The following is a 21,125-nucleotide window of genomic DNA, read 5'->3' on the forward strand; positions in this document are numbered from 1 at the left end:
TTTTCTCTGCTTTAATGCACCGGGAAAAAAAAAACTCTCTCACACACACAACTGATGAAAGTAAACTTCTGTCTTTGCAAGCTCCCGGAGCCTCTGCTGACAAAGACGTGATGGTTGTGCCCTGGAAGGGAAATCAGGTCACTCAGGGGACGCTTTGAGGGGCTTAAAAGGAGCTAACCAAGTCTCCACTTCCTACCAAGCAGCCCCAGTGGGATTAACCTGAAATCGCCTGGCTGTTGTAGTCTCAGCATCCTACTATGGTCCTGTTCCAGACATGACCTGACATGATGTTACCTTTTCCTTTATTGTTGGATAACCCGCAAACCACTATTCCCAGTTTGGATGAATCTCTTGCGCCTACAGGCTGTCTTGTCCCAGAGACTGGAGCTGGGGATCTGAGCAATCCCCCTGCCCTGACCTTGTTGATTTATTTTTTTACTGCGGCCTTCCATTCCTTCCTACCTCATTAACTCTCACACCCCGTTCGGAGACCCTTGTAAGATAAGACGACTGATGGAACCTGAATCCCAGACTGTCGACGCGTCCGAAGACCATACAGGTGTGTGTGTGTGTGTCAACAACTACTGTAACTGTATACTAAACCCCTCCATCTCTCAATGCAGGACAGTAAACTGAGACCCCTTTAGTCGGGAATAATCTTCGTTCTCAACACCTGGCAATTGCTCTATGAATTTTTTAAAGGTTGAAACTGGCAACAGCGACCCTCACTTGGCGACCTTCTGAAATCTGCAGTATTTGGTGACCCGTTATTCTGGTGAGTAAAAGGAACAGACAGCAGGGAACAGTCATGGGCGCCTGACCTCTGTGTCATGTGCTTGGGCAGGCATTGCCATGGAGAATTACTGTCACAGGAAGTGACTTCGCTGTGTGGTTCCAGCCTAGCCCCTAGTCTGCATGTTAATGTTGCAGTCTGTTGCCACCCACTTCTCACACTGAAAACAAGTTACCTGCCAAGGAGTCCAAAACGATCGCAAGAAATGGAGCTGTTAGGAAAACAGGGTCAGACAGACCGTGTGACACTTCTCGCACCGGAATTAAGCAACCAATATTTCCAATCTTTTATTCATCTGGAAGCAAGCAGATTCTTAAGTGTTACACAGTTTCGTCTTTACAGAAGTCCAACAACGGCCCATGTTATATCGTAATTTCCAACTCCTCACAGGAAGCTAGCTTCTCCACGGGCCAGACTTGGCTGTAAAAGACCGGTCAAGACCAATGTGCGTTTCGGTAACCACCCGCAAAGTGTGAACTCAACAATTCAGGAACCCTTGGCAAAATCTCAGTCCCGATATTTTGAAAAATAAAACGGTGTATGTCAGCAGGTGACACCTCGTTTCCTTGTTTGGCAACACCCAGGAAAACAAGCGCAAATGACAGCACTGTGCTCCGCTGTGGAAAACGCAGAATGTTCTGGAATGTTCCGGGCCTTTCTCCCATCAGCGCTGCGGTGTCCGGTGGGACAGGCCCGTCCCCGTCGTCTGCGCCAATCCCGTCTTCAGGCCGAGGCCTTCTGCTTGTTGTGCCTGGCAAACCATTCCGCGCTTTTGTCGGCTGCCATCGCCTGCAAAGCCAGGAACACACACTGTCCACCTAGACCACACACTCCCTCGGCACACCAAACTCCCTGGGAATCGGCACCACAGCTGTCTCCAATCAGCTTGTCCACAGGATCCTACAGGACCACGGGATCCATCTAGCAAGTTGGGGTAGATGCTAAAACCACAGCCGGTGGTTCCCCCCCCCCCCCAACGCGACGCACAGAAACGAATCACTCCGTCGTGAAACACTCACCGCATCCAGAAGCGAGTTTCCATTGGGATCCATCCTAGAGAGTTCCCGGAATGCTTCATCTCCCACGAAGCAGATCTCATGGCCATCCTGGAGAATTGAGTGGAAAACTACATGAAAAAGAAGGATCCTTCAACAAGAAAGATAAGGAGCACCCCTGTCTTTTCCAATTGTATTTGTGCTGGTATAAGGGCCCCATAATTCTCCATAATCCATAAACCACATCTTCTAATTTCCAGACCAGTGCTCACCTCATTTTAAAGGACGTCTGATTAATTTTCCTCACTGTTACTATAGGACATCACCCTCAAAACCTCCCCCCACCCCAGCCCAGAATGTGCCCGGCGTGTCCACTGACTCACTGGATCAGCCAGTATCACCACCTCCACTGTGGCCTTCCCCGGGGTGTCCAGACGGACCAGTGGGGTGAGGATCTTCTGGTTCTCCTTCTTCATCAGTGCTTCGATTTCTGTCAGCTGCAGAGAATGAGGAGACCCCCCCAAAAAAATCTCAGCTCATTTAGAACAGGCAGAGGCTCAGGGTGGCTCCAAAGAAACACATGACCTGCCTGCTGTAGCTCTGTGAAGCCGGACACCCTGCAAAGAGCACAGACTTTGAAACCCATTGCATTCCAAGGGCGGAGCAGTGGCTCTGTGGCTCAGGATCTGCGCCTGTGGCTGGGAGGTTGCCGGTTCAAATCCCACAGCCGGCAGAGGAATCCTACTCCGTTGGGCCCCTGAGCAAGACCCTTCACCCCAACTGCTCCAGGGGCACTATAAAAGGCTGACCCTGCGCTCTAACCCCAAGCTTCTCTCCCTGTCTGTGTGTCTCATGGAGAGCAAGCTGGGGTATGCAAAAAGAAATTCTTAATGCTAGAAATTGTTTATGCCCAAGAAAGCGATCTTATCTTATTCCCTGCTCCATTTCAGCTGGTTTGTGCCGTTGAAAGTAGTGTTTGTACTTCCTGAGATATAGCGCCTTATTTATCCAGAAGTGCGACGTCACTCCCCCCCCTCCCCGGCACGGCGCAAGAGAACCAAACTGGTCTTGTTTGTTTTATGGGGCATGACGTCACTCAGCCCTCCTACAATGACGACAAGAGCCATGTGACTCCCTGCCCAGACAAGAAGCCATTACAGCTCAGGACAGCACAAACGAACGAGACCGGTTTGGTTCGCCTGAGTCTGGTCTCTCTTTTAGACAGTAAAATATCAAACTAGCATAGAAGCTCAGAAGCTGGAAGGTCATGATCAACATCCTCCTGTTTAGTAAGAAGACAAGGCTGTCATGTCACCTGATCTGGTAGGGTTACTGATCAACAAGTTATTCTGTTGAAAGATGTGCAGCTTACTAATCTCCCTTGAGAAATATTTTATTTATTCACTCAATCCCTCTCAAAGCTCTCGGCTTTCCACTCATTTAATTTAATGGGAAACAACCCACAGCTCTCCACCAAAGGAAGAAGAAGCAAAGCTGACTTCTCTATCAGAGAATGCTGTGATGAATCCTGCTGTCAGCAGGCACAGCTCTGAGCTTCAGAGCAGCAAAGGCTCAGAGGATCTTGGTTCTGGACAGCTGCAGTGCAGCAGAGTTTACAGGCGTCCCAACTCACAGCACAACGTCACAGTTCTAGATTTAATCACTGAAGCAAAGTAATTTCCTTAGTTAATTCAGCAATGTTCCATTCCGCTCTTTGGGTGGCGGTTTTCAAACCAAAGGTTCTTGTTTTGCATCTTTAGAAACTCACTGCCCTAAGGAGATCTTCCCTAAAACCTGCTGCTCTGCAGCTCTGCATGAACTGGTCGGCCACTTCTGCTTTAAGGCAGTTCTGCTTTTCCACCTCGCGTCCTACTTATCCTGCACGGATTAAGTGGGAAAACAGCCACCCCAGTGGAAGGCACTGACTCCGTCTCGGAGTGCGCTGGCGCTGGTGCTGGCCTCCGAGGTTACCTGCTCCCGTGGGCAGGAGAAAGCGATTCTCCCGAAGGCTGTGCCATGATCCACCGGGGCCCCGATGTCCTGCAGCTCCAACTTGCACTGCAAACACACACACACTGTGTGAGAACACGTGCACACTGTATTACCACACACTGCACGACAACACGTGCACACTGTATAACCGCACCCTGTTTGAGAACACGTGCACACTGTATTACCGCACACTGCACGAGAACACGTGCACACTGTATAACCGCACACTGCACGAGAACACGTGCACACTGTATAACCGCACACTGCACGAGAACACGTGCACACTGTACTACCAAACACTGCACGAGAACACGTGCACACTGTATAACCGCACACTGCATGAGAACACGTGCACACTGTATAGCCGCACTCTGTACAAGAACAAGTGCACACTGTATAACCGCACCCTGTATGAGAACACGTGCACACTGTACAACCACACTCTGCACGAGAACACGTGCACACTGTATAACCGCACCCTGCACGAGAACACGTGCACACTGTATAGCCGCACCCTGTACGAGAACACGTGCACACTGTATAGCCGCACTCTGTATGAGAACACGTGCACACTGTATAGCCGCACCCTGTACGAGAACACGTGCACACTGTATAACCGCACCCTGTATGAGAACACGTGCACACTGCACATGGTTTATAAGTACACACACACATTGCACAAACGCACACACTGCGTAAGCAGTTTAATTAACAGAAAGGCACAAGACGACGTGCATCTGGCACCGGTTCCCCCAGCCCCGGTTCCGAAACTGTACTCTCTGCCCACCTGGGATTCGGCGAAGCCCAGCAACACCGTCCTCTTCTCCTCGTTCGTCTCGAAAACCCTCATCCCCAGCAGCGTGGCCCAGTAGTGTGTGGAGCGCTGCAGGTCAGAAACAGCCAGGCTCACCTTCTGCACCGGATCTTGGAGAGACAAGAGACACCAACTCTTGTTGAGACTCCCCTGGAGCCTACAGAATAATCAGTGCCTCTTCCTGGCCCACTGCCCTGCTCTCTCTACCCACAGAGATCTCAGCGACACCCCTGCCTATCCAAGACTGCCTATTCCTTTTCACTTTGCCCCAGAGTTACAGGAATCTGAAGCAGGCAGCAAGGGAAGATTTATGTCCTGTAACTGCACAGCACTCTGCACATGGAATTATTTCAGAGGAAGCCGGTACCCCACAGAACTGCAGGAGGAAACCTGTTGCTTCATCCACTCAGGTCTGGTTTTTCTGAGCCCAGGTGTAGAGACTCTCTTCTTGAACGTACGACCCCACCCGCGTCCCTGCCGGGCACTCACCCATCTCCGGCTGGGCCTTGTCCAGCAGGTAGAAGCGGTATCCCCCAGGGGCCTCAGTGAAGAAAGTGCCCTCTCCAACCTCGGTCAGGGGCCAGCCCAGCCGCCTGGCATTGCTGACCGCCTGACTGGACCACACGGTCAGGCCCTGGCAGGACACCACACCTTAAAACAATGACTCTCCACAAGGACCACAGCCCAGGGGCACTGTTCACATAAACCAAACCCACAATCCCTCAAGCTTTTGAAAGCATGGCCCTGTTTGAAGCAAATGTTAGACCAACTTGCCAATCAAATTCCAAGCTCAACATACGCGTTTTCTAGTGGATAAGTCGTCATCGAGAACTGCATTTGCAACTTGGGATGGACAGGTAGGGAAATTATCTATTTAATTTGGGCCTCAGCTGGTAACTATCACCCTGCGACTCACAAATGGCAGCCCCACTGAAGCCCAGCAGGTGTGAGCCTGGTCAGTACCTGGATGGGAGACCTCCTGGGAAAAACTAAGGTTGCTGCTGGAAGAGGTGTTAGTGGGGCCAGTAGAGGGCGCTCACCCTGCAGGTCTGTGTGGGTCCTGATGCCCCAGTATAGTGACGGGGACACTGTACTGTAAAAAGGTGCCAGCCTTCGGATGAGACGTAAAACCGAGGTCCTGACTCTCTGTGGTCATTAAAAATCCCAGGGCGTTTCTCGAAAAGAGTAGGGGTGTTACCCTGGTGTCCTGACCAAATTTCCCCCTGGCCTTTACCAATCATAGCCTAATAATCCCCATCTCTGAACTGGCTTCATCACTCTGCTCTCCTCCCCACTGAGAGCTGGTGTGTGGGGCGTACTGGTGCATCATCCAGGTGGGGCTGCACACTGGTGGTGGTGAAGGGGATCCCCATTACCTGTAAAGCACTTTGAGTGGAGTGTCCAGAAAAGCACTAAATAAATGTAAGGAATTATTAATTCTTATTATTAAAAGAGCAGTTCTCTAATGGACCAGGAGGGAGCACCTCTGCCTTAGATAAGAGAGAGAAAGAGGTAGATAAGATCTGCAGTTAGAGCACTAACTTCACCCTTAGGTTGACCTGCTCTGGCCTGACAGCTGCACCCGAGTCGCTGAAGTGCCCTTCAGGCCTTTGGAAAGCACAGGGCAAGCAGAATGGGAAAACACAGGCCCGGAGGACATACGGTCACATGTAGTCTCAGCAGACTCTCGGGTCAAGCTAAAGGAAAGAGGAAGTCCGGAGGGGGCCGATCCGATCCGCTCACCAGGAAGTCGTTGCCCAGGCGGTACTCGCCCACGCCGTAGTTGTACGTCAGCTCGGCCACGAAGTGCTCGTCCTCGGGGCCGAAGCCCACCATGCTCTTACTCCACTTCCCATCGTACGGGCTGACGGGAGACACGGGAGACGCGTTAGACAGACACGCCGTCTTCCAGGAGGAACCTGCGCCAAGAGCCAAGCTCTGCCCACATCATCGCGGCACGCACACATGCCAGCAGGGGGCGACGCCAACCCTCGCCGCTCTCCCCACAAGAGCGCCTGCACGCCTCACACTCACCCGTTACAAGTCGCCTTGCAGCCCTCTTCAAACTCTTCGTGCCGCAGAACCTGCAGTCCAGCCGGGAGGAGATACTGGTTAGACTGGGGGCCAGGCTGGGGCTGTCAATGTGTCTCCGGCGCACGCCAGCCCAGTGGCTGTTACTGTTATTGTACAACATGGCAACGCTGCGATTTTAGAAGATTTTAAATACCGCAATGTGTTCATTAAACAACACTGTTTTCTGCTTTCTGACCTGCAGATGATCTCAGTACTAATGTCTTACTTAAACACTGTAAGATCCTATACGTGAAATTAGGTTTAAAAGTTTAAGCAATAGAGATCACTGTCTCGGATGTATAAGTAAAGTAACTTTGCCCGTAGATTCCCAGATAAGAGCTGCTATTCGCTGTGTTATGCAATACAAAATCATTGTTTGCTTGTGTAATCATACGCAGTTCCACTTTCAGGACTTTGTGGAGGAGACTTTCCTTACTTTCATGCCAAGCACCTCCCGATAGAAGGTGGCGGTCTTCTGCCTGTCGCCGACTTTAAAGACAAAATGCAGAGCGCGTCTGAGAGTCATGATGACAGCCGCCAGTGCGATCTTCTCGCTCGCCCAGCTCTGACTCGGCGATAGATTAACACCGCCTTGTCACCTGACGCGTGGAGAAACAAGCCAATTCCCTTCTTCAATTAAAACCCCGATTTTATTGAGGTATAACACGAGACCACACCCTTTATAATCTCTGGTATCGCTACCCCCTGTGCGGAATTGCTTTGTAGAGCTAAACTGTTTTTATTTGCAAAATCACTGGATAATTCTTTAGTCACCCAGTAGTCTCCAGTGCAGCGTCGTTTATGAATATACTGCTAAAAAAATGTCGCTGTCTGAATTTGCGGAGACTCAACAGATTCTCGATGATTCGTGGAGCATCTGCGCACCCTAACTCCTACAAGGCCGGATGGGTATTTTTTTTCCACCCGTATTGCTGCTGTAGATCGCTCTTATTCGTCGTAAGAGAGCACTCCCCTCCCATGCCCCGCCCTTACGTCAGGAATGTGGGTAGAAAATAGAATGACCCAGACCGGATGTGAGGTCATCAGTTATCAGCGCAAAAAAAAATATGGCTGCGTTCTTGAAGCGTGCGAGTCGTGGTCTTCTTAACTTAGAGTCAAATATATTTCTGACGGTGCAAGAAAACCAATGCATTGTTGCGAAGAGATACGTCAGGGCTCTGAGGCGGAGACCAGTTAGGGTGTTGTATCCAGAAAATGAGTCCGATGATCCGTCGAAGTCAAAATCGTTTGACAAAACGGGTATCCGGGCTCAGCCAGCCACCAGTACCCCCAGGAAGAACGCAGAGAAGGCTCATAATATGCCAAAATCCGAGGTCGAGGGCAGATCCATTCCAAAGTACTGGCAAAAAAATAAAAAAGAAGCGATAGGCTCCGCAGGCAAGCGACCGCCTTTGGCTGAATCGGTAAAAAAGAGCGGAGCTTCTGTCCCTGTCTCCGATCCCCACGACGAGCTACATGGGCTCCGCTATGAAAAGGCTTTCCCTGGAGACAAGAGACTGGCGTGAGTTCCCTCTGTTTGTATCCGTCTGCTGTCACCCTGAGCTTGATTCGCGAGCCCCCTCTTATTCCGTCGCAGTGCAGTACAATGACGTGAATAAGACGCACATCTCATAGTGATGTGGTCGGCTTTTTTAGATCCGCGACCTACGGGCACTTGTCTGGGTTGCTTTCTTAAATGGGCCAGCAGATATCAAGTATGTTCGGCAAGCTTGCTCAGTATAGGCCTTCTGTGTGAGGTCTGCATGGTCTCTCCTCCTCAGGTCCAGAGACATGGTGTCTCTACACCCGGGACGTGTCCTGTGAAAGAGATGGGTGTCCATCCCAGGACGAATTTATCCTTGTGCTCTGTGCCGCCAAGATGGGCTTTGCCTCAGTGATCCCAGTTCTGGGCTGGGGGGGTGGTTGTGTCATCTGGTTTTGATGCCAGTCACGCTCTTAATCACCAGCATGCCGATTTAATTTTTTAAAATTTTGGTCCAAATTTTAAAGAAACGAACACAATCTCTTCAAAGGTCGATTAGGATTTGTGGTTGCCGTGGTAGCACAGTGGTCAGCATTGCTGCCTCGCAGCGCGGGGGCCCTGGGTTCAGTTACGGGCCTGGGGAGCTGTGCGTGTGGAGTTTGCATGTTCTCCCCGTGTTTGTGTGGGTTTCCTCCCACAGTCCAGAGACATACTGGTGGGTTAATTGGCTTCTGGGAAAACAAGCCCAGATGTGTGTGTGTGTGTCCTGTGATGGGCTGGAATCCCGTCCAGGCTGTGTCCTGCCTTACACCTGCCGCTTGCTGGGATAGGCTCCAGCTCCCCCACAGCCTTGGACTGGAAAAAAACAGATAGAAGATGGATGGATCAACCACTGTTGTTCAGATCTCCCTTCGGTCTCAGTTGTCAGCTGACTGGACTAAAGCAGAAGAATCACTTGGACTTAAGCTGGGTTCCCTGAAACGTCCCTGAAATCAACTGCACTTAATGATCATGTGTGGGGTGAGGAAGTGAGACCCCTCTCTGTGAAGTGCTTTGGGGTGGAAGGTGCATTATAAATGCAAGGAATGCCTAAAATACCAGGATATACGGCTGATTCTTTTATCCAAACCATTTATCCAGCTGTGCATTCTTACTGCTGTATCCCACTTGAGATTTGAACCCTCAACCTTCCACTTACAAGTCCAGACCCTTGAGCACTGCCCCACGCTGCTGTCCTGGTATTTTATTCCCCAGTCAGTTCAGTTTATTTTGTCATGGGCACAAGTGCAATGAAACGCTTATTTGCATGTGGGCTCCCATACAAAGACATTAAGGGAATCACCAAAAACATCAACACAGTGCAACAACAAACTTAACTACAAGTCAGCACAAGCAGTGTGGGGAAAAACCCCATCAGTGTGAGCCAGTGGTAGGGGGTAGAGTTCAGTAATCTGACAGCTTGTGGGAAGAAACTCTCTCTGAGTCTGGACGTTCATGTCGTTATGCTCCTTTAACCCTCACCAGAGGGAAAGGGGGAGAAAAGTGAGAAACCAGGATGATCCTGGATGATTCCAGCCTTCCTGAGACAGCGAGTAGTAAAAATGTCTGAAACAGAGGGGAGCTGTTCTCCAGCAACAGTAGTAGAGGAGTTTATTGCCGTATGTAGATGTACATTGGAGTTCTTATTCACGCTGATCTCTCGGGACAAACCCACGACAGCAGACAACACCGCAACACAGACGGTACATTACAAACATAATAAATCATAATGATAATTGTGTAGTAGTGAGAAAAAAACAGGGTAGACCATGTATGCAGAGTGCATTAATAATAATAATAATAATTGCTTACACTTATACAGCGCTTTTCTGGACACTCCACTCAAAGCGCTTTACAGGTAATGGGGATCCCCTCCACCTCCACCAGTGTGCAGCCCCACCTGGATGATGCACCAGTACTCTCCCCACACACCAGCTCTCAGTGGGGAGGAGAGCAGAGTGATGAAGCCAGTTCAGAGATGGGGATTATTAGGAGGCCATGATTGGTAAAGGCCAGGGGGAAATTTGGCCAGGACACCGGGGTAACACCCCTACTCTTTTCGAGAAACTCCCTGGGATTGTTAATGACCACAGAGAGTCAGGACCTCAGTTTTACATCTCATCCAAAGGACGGCACCTGTTTACAGTATAGTCGTTCACAGTACATCCCCGTCACTATACTGGGGCATTAGGACCCACACAGAGCGCCCCCTGCTGGCCCCACTAACACCTGTTCCAGCAGCAGCCTTAGTTTTTCCCAGGAGTCTCCCATCCAGGTACTGACCAGGCTCCCACCTGCTGAGCTCCAGTGGGCTGCCAGCTGTGAGCTGCAGGGTGAGATGGCTGCTGGCGTACGAAATCCGAGAGATTGCCGTGAGCTGTACTGCACTGCAGTGGGATAGAAGCTGTTCTTGAGTCTAGGGGTCCGTGCTTTAACAGTGCGGTGCCGCTTGCCTTAGGGTAGGGGGGGAGAACGGCTTGTGGCCGGGATGCTTGGGCCCTGACCTCCGCCGCCGCGTCCCCGCAGGAAGGTGGCGAGCGTGGCGCGCTCCCGGAAGTTCCGCGAGCAGCAGCAGAAGGTGCTGCTGGAGGGCCGGCGGCTGATCTGCGACGCGCTGGCGGCGGGCGCGCTCCCGCAGGCGCTGTTCTTCAGCTCCGGGGAGCGGCTGCGGGAGCTGCCGGCGGACAAGCTGCGGCGCGCCAGCCTCGTCAAAGTCAAGTTCGAGGACGTCAAGCTCTGGTCGGACCTGGTGACGCCGCAGGGGGTCATAGGTGAGCCTGTTTGCCGCGGTCGTCGCTCGTTGATTGTAGGGGCAGTAGCGACTGGATTTGCAGATGCTGATGCGCACCAGTTCTGTTGATTCAGGTGAGCCCAGAGTCTAAAACCAGGGTCCCTTAGGAGTGCTTCACCACCGAAGAAATGGGTAGGATGTGGTGATCAAGCGTGATTTCCCTTGTTTTTTTTCCAAAGGCAAAACTTTAGATTTTGAGCGATTTCAAAGATGTTCACTTTTGGATCATCCTTAGTCCATCACTCTCCCTCTTCCATCTCTCCATCTCTAATCTACCTCCATCCTTAATCCATCTCTCCATCCCTAATCTACCTCCATCCTTAATCCATCAATCCATCCCTCTTCCATCGCTCCATCCCCAATCCACCCCTCCATCCCTTTCCCTCATCCCCAATCCACCCCTCCATCCCTCTTCCATCTCTCCATCCCTTATCTACCTCCATCCCTCTTCCATCTCTCCATCCCCAATCCACCCCTCCATCCCTTTCCCTCATCCCCAATCCACCCCTCCATCCCTCTTCCATCTCTCCATCCCTTATCTACCTCCATCCCTCTTCCATCTCTCCATCCCCAATCCACCCCTCCATCCCTTTCCCTCATCCCCAATCCACCCCTCCATCCCTCTTCCATCTCTCCATCCCTTATCTACCTCCATCCCTCTTCCATCTCTCCATCCCCAATCCACCCCTCCATCCCTTTCCCTCATCCCTAGTCCATCACTCTCCCTCATCCCTAATCCACCCCTCCATCCCTAATCTACCTCCATCCCTAATCCACCCCTCCATCCCTCTTCCATCTCTCCATCCCCAATCCACCCTTCCACCCCTTTCCCTCAACCCTAATCCACCCCTCTCCCTCTCCCCAGCCGGTCTCAGTCCACCCCCCCCGTTACCTCCCTCTAGACCAGCAGCCCCGCCCGCTGCCCCGATCGGCCGCGGGCAGCGGTGGCGTCTCGGAGCGGGAGGCGCCGGGAGCTGACGGCTGTATCGTCTTCTCGTCTCGCCCCCGCAGCCATCTTCTCCCAGCCCGAGGCCTCGCGGCTGGCCTTCCCGCCGGAGCAGCGGGAGCACGCCCTGCCCCTCTCCCTCGTCTGCGACAACATCCGCGACCCGGGCAACCTGGGCACCATCCTGCGCAGCGCCGCCGCCGCCGGCTGCCAGCGGGTGCTGCTGACCCGGGGTGAGACTGCGCAGCTGGGGCAGATACACGGGGGGTAAATGCAGGAAGGGGCAGCAGCTCATGGAAATCCAGCCCTGGTGGGGGGATGAATATACCACAGTCGACACACCAGGGCTACGTGCAGGATGCTTCTACAGTTAACTGGCCTCTTCCAGCAGTTGTATCCCAAATACTGAGCAACACACAGCACTGAGAATTGCTGCACTGAGTGCACACTAGAGGGCGCTACATCACTCTGTGCTTGTTTATGAACTGCTGGCTGGTGATGTGTTGCACAGTGCTCATATAGTCCTTTATAATAATAATAATAATAATAATAATGTTGCTTTATGAGCCCTATACAATTTCTTGCATTAGGAATTCGTCTTTAGCATACCCCAGCTTGCTCTCCATGAGACACACAGACAGGGAGAGAAGCTTGGGGTCAGAGCGCAGGGTCAGCCGTTTATACAGCGCCCCTGGAGCAGTTGGGGTGAAGGGCCTTGCTCAGGGGCCCAACAGAGTAGGATTCCTCTGCCGGCTGCGGGATTTGAACCGGCAACCTTCCAGCCACAGGCACAGATCTTGAGCCACAGAGCCACCTGCAGCCCCTGGCACTCTCCGGATGTGGCCCATATTCCATTGCTTAGCCCAGCAGCTTCCATTCCTGTTCCTGGTTTTCATTCCAGCCAAGCTTAATTACAACATTGAAGTCTTGATGGAATTATGGTGCCCAATTGGAACCTTTGCTGTTTTTCTGTACTCAAAGGTTTGGGCTTTTTATTTGACGGGGGAAAACGCAGTAGTATAAAGTCAACCTCTGGTTGTTTGAGAGCTGAGAACAGTCAGACAGTTCCCCATAATCCTGTTAAATCAATGAAGCGTTCACCAGCGTAAGGGAACAGAAGCCAGCAGGCATGTGGGCGTCCAGGACTGGGGGGCTGTAACCACCCTGGGGCTTCTGCACCGGGGGGATTTTATACTGGGGTCCCTTCCGGGAGAAGAGCCCTGGGGGTCTCATCGCTGTCCCCCTCTCACCCCGCAGGCTGCGTGGACGTCTGGGAGCCGAAGGTGCTGCGAGCCGCCATGGGCGCCCACTTCCGCCTCCCCATCTTTCCCGGCCTGCCCTGGAGCGAGATTCCCCGTTTCCTGGAGGAGACCGTGACCGTGCACCTGGCTGACAACTGCAGCCCTGCTGGGGAGATCCCTGGAGAGGGGGCGCCCTCCACGGCACCCCGCAAAGCAGAAGGCGGACCCGGCCCGAGGAATTCCCACTCCAGGGAGACCCCCGCCGATTCCGACTCCGAGGAGGAGGAGGAGGAGGAGGAGGCCCAGCTGTCCCTCCCGGCGGTGGAGGCCCAGCTGTATCACGAGGACTGGGCCCGGAGCCACACCGCCGTCGTGATTGGCGGAGAGACTCACGGACTCAGCCTGGAGGCGCTGCTATTGGCCCAGAGGACGAGAGGGCGGAGACTGGCGATTCCCATGGTTCCCGGCGTGGACAGTCTGAACTCTGCCATGGCGGCCAGCATCCTGCTGTTTGAAGCCAAGAGACAGCTGAGTCTGCGGGGCAAGCACAGCAGCGCCGAGGCCAGGGCAGCAGGGCACTGACCGCCCCTCCGTGCTCCGGTCTGCTTGGCCATTTAACCGTTAATACACTATTAAATATTTCTTTTTCAAAGCAGCACGTTACTCCTCTTTTTTTTACAACATGAGGTTACGGTTACTTGCCGGTTTGCAAGGCTCCACGTGTTTAACGTTAAACTTCCTTTGTGCCTGTTTCAGTGATGGCAGGAACAAACCACATCTGAGATCTCGGCGCATACCACTGGGTTTAACAGCTGTTTCCCAAGAAGCCCAATATCCCTCCCTGGGGAGCAACAGCTTCTTCTCTGAACACGTACTCGGCCGTTCCCGGCCTTCGGCTCACCAGCGTCATTTCCAGTCGGAGCGACTCTTGAGCTCATTAGTCCTCCTTCCTCCAAGCAGAGTCGTCTTCCCGGGGAACTTGTGCTTGAATGCCACGCTGGTGCCAGGGTTTAAAGGACACCAGAGCCCGGCCGCAGGATCGCCTGCCCCTCGCTGCAGTGGTACCCAGGGCCGTCCAGGGCTCGAGTTTCCGGCCTTGAGCCCGAAAATCTGCTATTAGTCTTCGGCACCCCGCCTTTAATACACCCGTGGGCGCCTCTTGGCACGGCTGGGCTCTCTCTCTCTCTCTCTCGCTGCTGGGCCGAGCTGCAGCCTGGGTGCGGGCAGCAGCAGCTCCAGGGGGGTTAAAAGTCCACACGGGGCCGCTTCACAAACCACATGGGAAAGCCCAAGAAAGATGGAAACCCACAGAACTGACACGACAGCGTGTCCCAGCAACAGGACATTCCATTCATCTCTGCTCGCCCTTCCCACGTCCCCCAGCCTCCTCCTCCTCCACATGGTGCTGGCAGGGCGCCCCCAGAGTGTGGGACACCCCAGCACTGCCCGGGGTCACCAGACTGCCAGGCAGGAACCATGCGGCTTGTTTCAGAGAAGGGAGGGGGGGGGCCAGCAGCTGCCCCTGTGTATGCGTCTCTTAACTAGAAAGAATTGCTGGGGGGGGGGGGGTGATTACAGTTACTGCTGTTATTCTGGCAAAGGAGGGAAGAGCTGGCTCTTGCTCACGACACTGAAAGGGCATTCTGCGCTCTGGTTATTTCCACAAGGTGCTAAATTCCTTCAGATCCTGGCTGCTGAATGGAATGGAAGGACAGTCTTCCAGTAGGAATCGGGCCCGTTGTGCCAACTCACCTGCTGGGCACTGGCATGATTATTTACTAATCATGGGGGCGGAGCAGTGGCACTGTGGCCTGTGGCTGGAAGGTTGCCAGTTCAAATCCCGTGGCAGGCAGAATAATCCTACTCTGTTGGGCCCCTGAGCAAGGCTCTTCACCCCAGCTGCTCCTGTGGCTGACCCTGTGCTTCTCTCCCTGTCTGTGTGTCTCATGGAGAGCAAATTGGGGTATGTGAAAAGACAAATTCCTAATGCAAGAAATTGTATGTGGCCAAGAAAGGGATCTTATCTTAATATTTTGATGCACAGAGCTTTAGTCCTGTTGGCAGGCTGCTTACTGGGCAAGGCTTAAAACTTGGTCTCCTAGCGGTTCATAAAGGAAGCAAAGGAGATGACATGCTTACAGTTTCCATGCAGTTAACATAACATCACTTTCTTGGCCATATACAATTTCTTGCATTAGGAATTGTCTTTTCGCAGACCCCAGCTTGCTCTCCATGAGATACAGACACACAGACAGGGAGAGAAGCCTGGGGTCAGCGCGCAGGGTCAGCCATTTATACAGCGCCCCTGGACCAGTTGGGGTGAAGGGTCTTGCTCAGGGGCCCAACGGAGTAGGATTCCTCTGACAACCGTGGGATTTAAACCGGCAACCTTCCAGCCACAGGCGCAGATCCTGAGCCACAGAGCCACCGCTCCAACACCGGCACTTTCTTGCTTTAACAGTCCAGTAGGGTACCGACCCACCACAGTTCGATGATTCAATCCGATGCCAATCACTAATTCACACTGGGGTTGGGGGTTAAGAAACTGCTTTCAGGAGCTTAGTCACCAGTATTGACGCGAGACCTGGAGGAGGAAGATCCACTATTAACCCTTGGCCAGCCCCAGGCTCGGCCAACAACTCCTTCGAGCAAAATCTCTCTGGGAAAATAAGCCTGAATAGCCACCGCCACCTCAAATGAGCAGCCTTCTCGATAAAAGAACGATTTTAAACGATTGATGGTGGAGACTGAATGGGGTAACGCAGCACCAAGAGATCTCGGGGCGCACATCTGAGCGGGCAGGGGGGCAGCTACAGCAGGCTGGGGGGTGGGCGCAGTCGTGCTGCAGGGAGGTGGTCTCTATGTTCCTGCTGGACAGAGACCAGGTCGGGCGAGACGATGGGAGACTGTCTCCTCAGTCCAGCCTGGGCGAGTCTGACCTGGAAGTGCTACAGGTGTCGACAGCACCGCTGGTCCAGGGATGCATGCAGTTCTGCACACCAGGAAGATAAGGGAGACAGCCTCAAGCAGAAAATCCCCTTTCCCAGCAAACTTTCATCTGCAAAAAGGACGTTATTTACAGCACAACATGACGACAATACACTACAGTTCTCTTTTTTCAAAGGCTTGTTACAGCTAAACGCAGTGCTCTTCCTCTGCTGTGAGGATCATTTCACCAATAAGAGAGAACACTCAACATCAGAGCAACTCAGGCTCCAGCACAGCATCTATTTCCGAAATACAGCTCATTTATTGAATACTTTTTATTTTTTTTTCAGTTTTACTTAATATCTTTTGGCAAGTTAGATCGTTTTGAAAAAGGAAAAAAAAAAGGCGTGTTCTGGGTAAAATGAAAAGGTTTAAAAAAAACGAAAGAAAAATAAAAACAGAAGAACACCAGTCCATTCTGGGGGGGAGTTTTTTTTTCTTGCAGTAAATGCTGGAATAATCCTTACAATAGCAACAGCAAAAAGAAAAAAAAATTGCTTGCACTTCAGGATTCAGAGCACAAGGGGGCGCTGTAGTCAATGAAAGGCACCACAGGAGATGGAGAAGAGGACCTCAGGATGGAAGTTAATAGAAAATGTGTAAAACATCAGTTAAAAGCGAGGCTCTGCTCTAACAGTCTGGCAGTGTGTGTGTGGGGGGGGGGGAGAGGGGGTGCTGTGTACAGGTAAAGGGAAGAGTGGGGGTACAGTCCGGTTCTGTCCACGCTAGATGGGCTCGGGTTTGAGCTTCTCGGCCAGGAAGTCCCCCACGAACTGCTCCACCACGGCGGGCGTGATCTCCTCCACGTCGCGGACGTACTTGGCGCGGGCGGACATGTCGAGGATGGTGAGCAGGGGCGCCGCCTCTGGCAGGTTGGTGTAATCGCGCAGGGAATCGCTCATGTCGTCCTGCGCACAGAGACAGACGGACACAGGAGAGGCTGGGTGAGGTCGCAGTGTGTTCAAGCGCCACACAGCCCTGACCCTCTCAGCAGGTAAATAAGTGAAGTTCAGGAAGATCCCATCAGACTGAAGTGTTGGAAAAGACCAAGCTGCCTTCCTCTGACTTTCAGAGGCTTTAATCCCCAGTTCCTCTAGGGCTACACGCTTTTCTTGCCAAACAAATAATTAAATAACAGCTGAATGAGCAATACAACACAAGACTGTTATTAAAGCAGGGATTGTGAGCTCCAGGGTTTGGGCACAGTACTCACTGAAGACCGGCCCAGGCAAAAACTAACAGCCAACTGCTTCACTCATAACACCCCCGTCAACCAGCTGCCCCAAGTGGCACCATTCTGAAACTGACCACACCACTGGTGCCACACCGTACTGCGGCACAGCTGGCAGCAGAAGCGGCCAAGAGCACGTGCAGAATTCAGGTTCTAACCCCCTCGATCCGTGCAGAGTGGGATGAAGCAAGGGCAGCGATCCGGGCGGGAGAGGCTGGGTGTGTACGGAGCCCACTTCCTGTGCTTTGTGTTCTGGGCGGGGGTCAGTGCAGTCTTAACCCTTTCCCGCCCCAGCCAGGCCCCGCGCTCAGGAAGGAGGAGGACAACAGCAGACACGGCTCTCTGGTGCTTCCTGCATCGCTGAAGCCCCTCACACACATCACAACAGCGCGCGGGTCGTCACAGACCGCACCGGCCATCCACGCTCAACACCTGTCCACTGTCAGAGCCCGCTTCGCCCTACAGAGGTCTGAGCCTAACCAGGCAAACACAGGGGACAGCCGGCCAGCCCACTGCAGAGAGCACTCATCTGCACGCACACAGGAACCACGCACACTGTGTTGTTGGAGGTCTTGTCCTTCAATTACATTAGACGCATTAAACTGGGATCCTGACTGCTTGGTAATTAAAGATCTCATGGAACTGCTCTCTAGAGTAGGGGTGTTGACATTAGTGTCCTGGCCCAATCCTCCCTCCCTCAATTTTCCTTTGAATTAAATTGTTCTTCAGTGCTGCATAAACTGGGTTCCTTCCAATACATCAGGCACTCTGGGATCCTTTGGGATGCAAAGAGGTACATAAATCCAAGGAATTCATAATAATGTGTAAAGGAATTGTACACTTCCAGAATTTGCCAGCAGGTGGCACCGTTGTGACACTACTGAGGCGTTAACCCCTTCATTCCCAGGATGGCCTTGATTAACATTGTCTGCTTTTATATGGAATTCTCCTCCAGCCCTGCTACCTAAATGGATTAATCTGTGCAATCAGACTTCTTTCTCTCCCAGCTGTTCAGCTGCCTTGTTACCTAAAAAGGACAAACCATTATAACTAGGCATGCTATTTGCTGTTCTCCATCTGTGCGTGAGTCAGAAAAAAAAAACTGAGTTCAAGGCAGCCACTGCCCTTGTTTGCTACTGGCTGTGTGTGTAGTGGGTACGATCAGGAGTCGCCATCGATCAGCAGTATCTGCTTGAGCTACTGCTCTGCCCATCTTGCAGATACTTCCAGGGGTTGATCTATTGTATTTCTGGGATGCATGCTGTGTTCTCCGAGGGATAACAAAGGATCTTTAAATGTGATGCACGTTTCCCCTGTACAGGTCAGTAACCCAGTGTTCAGCTACTATGTGAAATTTTACGAGGCAGACAAAATGCAAGCTTGACAAAACCTTTAGATTAACGCACAATAAAAGCACAAAAGTCTTAAAGGAGGCCTTCTCTCTTTCTGGGTTTCACGGTCTCCTAAAAAAATCCGATCTTCCAGAAATATTGCCAATATTTCATTATTAAATTACTTGGCCAAAACGAACCACAGGAGGGGGCTTATTATGACAAGTGAAAATCAGTGCAAGTCTGCTTGAACGGTTTCCAGAGATCAGAGCAGATTTTAATCTTGCAGCTGTCTATTTGGCACCAGGCATCACCTTTGTGTAGCAACTAACCTTGTGTAAACTATTCTTTTGGAACTGCAACCAGTCTTGCTCACTGTGTACAAAGCCCGAGATCGGCAAATGCAGCCAAGTCAAAATCGAGATAAGAGAGCTTGTCTGGGAGATCGCCGAGGCTGTACAATGTCACGTTTATTCAAGCCACCGTGTCACTGTAGCATTCCATCGGCCCTGCCATCAGATAAGCCCCGCAGGACGTGAGCCCTTATTGGCCAGCAGGGGGAGCAGGGCTCTGCTGGCTGGGGCGATGCGGAACGTTCTGATGTTGTGACATTTGGCAGGGCTGTACAACCGGCACTTTACAAATGAGGTCATCGCTTGGCAATGCACGGCGCACGTCGACACACAATGAGGCTGATTGAGAGTCCGCGCTGGGGTTGATCTGCGTTATCTTTTTTGAATCATCTAACTCAGACGAAGAGGGGGGCGTGTATGACGTTACAGAGCTGCGCCTGGGCTCTGGGCTACTGGCCGGCCAGTCGAGGGCGGTGTGGCCTGAAGGGGGCCCTGCACCGGGGTCCCCGCAGGCAACAGCTGCGTCTGGACACTGCAGTCAGGCTGCGGAATTCCAGGTTGACAGATCAAGTGCTCCCGTTCAGTTCTGAAGAGGTCTGGGTTCCGCGCTCCTCGAGCAGAAATCCGCACCGGCTCTTTAAATGCTGACACGACTCGCGCTCGACTCCGGCACTCCAGCAGGTGCCGAGAGCTGACGACCTGACTCTTGATCAAGGGCTGAGGCTGGTGCCCTACTTTTTCCACCAGCCCTGAGCTACGGAAATGAGCTGAGACAGCGTCTCCGCCGCAGGGGACACAAACTGCATCTCGTGGGGAGGTGGGTGGGGGGAGGCAAGGAGAGGGAACAGAGGCCCCTAAGCTCCTGCTGCTGACAGCGACTCCTGGCCCAGCTTGGAATGGCCACTGGATCAACCAGGCAATGAATCTGCGGCCGTTTGCCAGGCTGCTCTACATGAAAGAGGAACTGCAATGCTGTTTTCAAATCTCAGGGTTAGAAAGAATCGCCATTGATGAGTGCATTTCATACCACAGAAGTTAAATGTACACAGTAACTTGTGAAACCTCCAATTTGCAGCACGTAATCTCGAGGTTTCCACAGCTCCAAGGCAACGAGGCAACAAAACTTCTGGTGAGGTGAAGTGGCCCTATTGCACTGTGAACCACCAGGCTTGTGAATACCTGACACTGGTGAAAGTTGTGAAAAGTTGTGAAAGCCTGACGGTTTTGAAGACAAATACTACTTACTGATAACCCTGCGTGGAGGTCATGTTGGAACATTTCTGCGGAGGAATGTCTGCTGCACAACCCATACATCGCATTACTTCAGTCATCGCAGTGACTAGTGAGCAGGAAGGGCCCCATCACCTCACAATTCACGGGAACCTCAAGTTTGAGACATGTCAACTGTTGTGCTTAATCCAAAATTCGATTTTTTTTTTCTACAACGTCAATGGATCTATTTTGTTACTGAGATTTAATAACCAGCCTGCGAAACTGGGACTGTGGGTCGCCTTTAACTATCCACTCATAACTTGCAAAACCCACAGGGCACAAGGGGAAAGTCACAGGAAGAGCATTTAGAACTGAGAACTGAGGTAGATCTTTACCCAAAGGGTTGTGGGTGTAGGTCTTTGGATTAATGAGCTACAGTACCAACTACCCCACAGGCCAGGTGGGCCGAACAGCTTCCTCTTGTCTGTAACTGTTCTGCTCTTGCGACCGACTCTCCACAGGATGAGCGCTGTAGCCTCAGAGAAGACCTAAGGGTGCTGCTCTCAGGGTGCGGCTTTTAAGGCAAGAATACTTAACTAAGGAAGTTAGGTGTCGCAGAGCCCCAAGAACCTAAATTTAGGCTCTTTGAAAACAGACGCGGCTTTTAAGGAGGAGATCAGGTGTCTGAAGAGGATAAAGTCGGTGATGTTAGCTCCCTGCAGCCTGCGGTGCAACACAGAAGCTGCAGCCAGCGCTGGGGCACTTCAGTAACGCGCCCGCAGGGGTGTAACAAACATATCTGCCCATGCCTCCTTCCGTTACCAGATTGCTGCCATTAAAAGG

At 52.2% G+C, this 21,125-nt stretch overlaps 3 protein-coding genes across 5 annotated transcripts in view; 1 reads left to right on the forward strand and 2 right to left on the reverse strand.

Annotated features, from left to right (window-relative positions):
* Positions 1-1,069: 1,069 nt before the first annotated feature.
* Positions 1,070-7,527, reverse strand: glod4 (glyoxalase domain containing 4). Of its 2 annotated transcripts, XM_088906821.1 has the most exons (9): positions 7,104-7,527; positions 6,629-6,678; positions 6,338-6,458; positions 5,084-5,228; positions 4,568-4,704; positions 3,760-3,846; positions 2,172-2,285; positions 1,813-1,899; positions 1,070-1,582 (listed from the first exon to the last, which is right to left on the reverse strand). In XM_088906821.1, exons 1-9 carry the CDS (start codon positions 7,191-7,193, stop codon positions 1,517-1,519), a joined length of 897 nt encoding a protein of 298 aa, XP_088762947.1. In that variant the 5' UTR covers positions 7,194-7,527; the 3' UTR covers positions 1,070-1,516. The 2 variants fall into 2 exon arrangements, with proteins under 2 accessions (XP_088762947.1, XP_088762948.1); XM_088906822.1 differs by lacking the exon at positions 3,760-3,846.
* Positions 7,528-7,712: 185 nt separating this feature from the next.
* On the forward strand, positions 7,713-13,819 carry LOC148814383 (rRNA methyltransferase 3A, mitochondrial-like). The gene is made up of 4 exons (XM_088906554.1): positions 7,713-8,189; positions 10,716-10,960; positions 11,992-12,159; positions 13,184-13,819. The coding sequence occupies exons 1-4, from the start codon at positions 7,735-7,737 to the stop codon at positions 13,747-13,749; spliced, it is 1,434 nt and encodes a 477-aa protein (XP_088762680.1). The 5' UTR covers positions 7,713-7,734; the 3' UTR covers positions 13,750-13,819.
* Positions 13,820-16,397: 2,578 nt separating this feature from the next.
* The window catches only part of nxn (nucleoredoxin), a 58,588-nt gene continuing 53,860 nt past the window's right edge, over positions 16,398-21,125 (reverse strand). For both annotated transcript variants that reach the window (XM_088907038.1, XM_088907039.1), the window contains one exon: positions 16,398-17,063. In XM_088907038.1, coding sequence (XP_088763164.1) covers positions 16,881-17,063 — 183 coding nt within the window. In that variant the 3' untranslated portion in view covers positions 16,398-16,880. The remainder of the gene's footprint in view (positions 17,064-21,125) is intronic.

The sequence above is a fragment of the Atractosteus spatula genome, chromosome 27 (genome assembly GCF_055471065.1).
Source record: "Atractosteus spatula isolate fAtrSpa1 chromosome 27, fAtrSpa1.hap1, whole genome shotgun sequence".
Lineage (NCBI taxonomy): Eukaryota > Metazoa > Chordata > Actinopteri > Semionotiformes > Lepisosteidae > Atractosteus > Atractosteus spatula.

Excerpts from the sequence above, each read along its gene's own strand:
- LOC148814383 (XM_088906554.1), top strand. The coding sequence starts at position 7,735 with ATGGCTGCGTTCTTGAAGCGTGCGAGTCGTGGTCTTCTTAACTTAGAG. Across the intron at positions 8,190-10,715 it reads CCTGGAGACAAGAGACTGGC|GAAGGTGGCGAGCGTGGCGC; the intron begins GTGAGTTCCCTC and ends GCGTCCCCGCAG. Across the intron at positions 12,160-13,183 it reads GCGGGTGCTGCTGACCCGGG|GCTGCGTGGACGTCTGGGAG; the intron begins GTGAGACTGCGC and ends CTCACCCCGCAG.
- glod4 (XM_088906821.1), bottom strand. The coding sequence starts at position 7,193 with ATGACTCTCAGACGCGCTCTGCATTTTGTCTTTAAAGTCGGCGACAGG. Across the intron at positions 5,229-6,337 it reads GCCTGGGCAACGACTTCCTG|GGCCTGACCGTGTGGTCCAG; the intron begins GTGAGCGGATCG and ends GTGTCCTGCCAG. Across the intron at positions 1,583-1,812 it reads GAAACTCGCTTCTGGATGCG|GCGATGGCAGCCGACAAAAG; the intron begins GTGAGTGTTTCA and ends CTGGCTTTGCAG.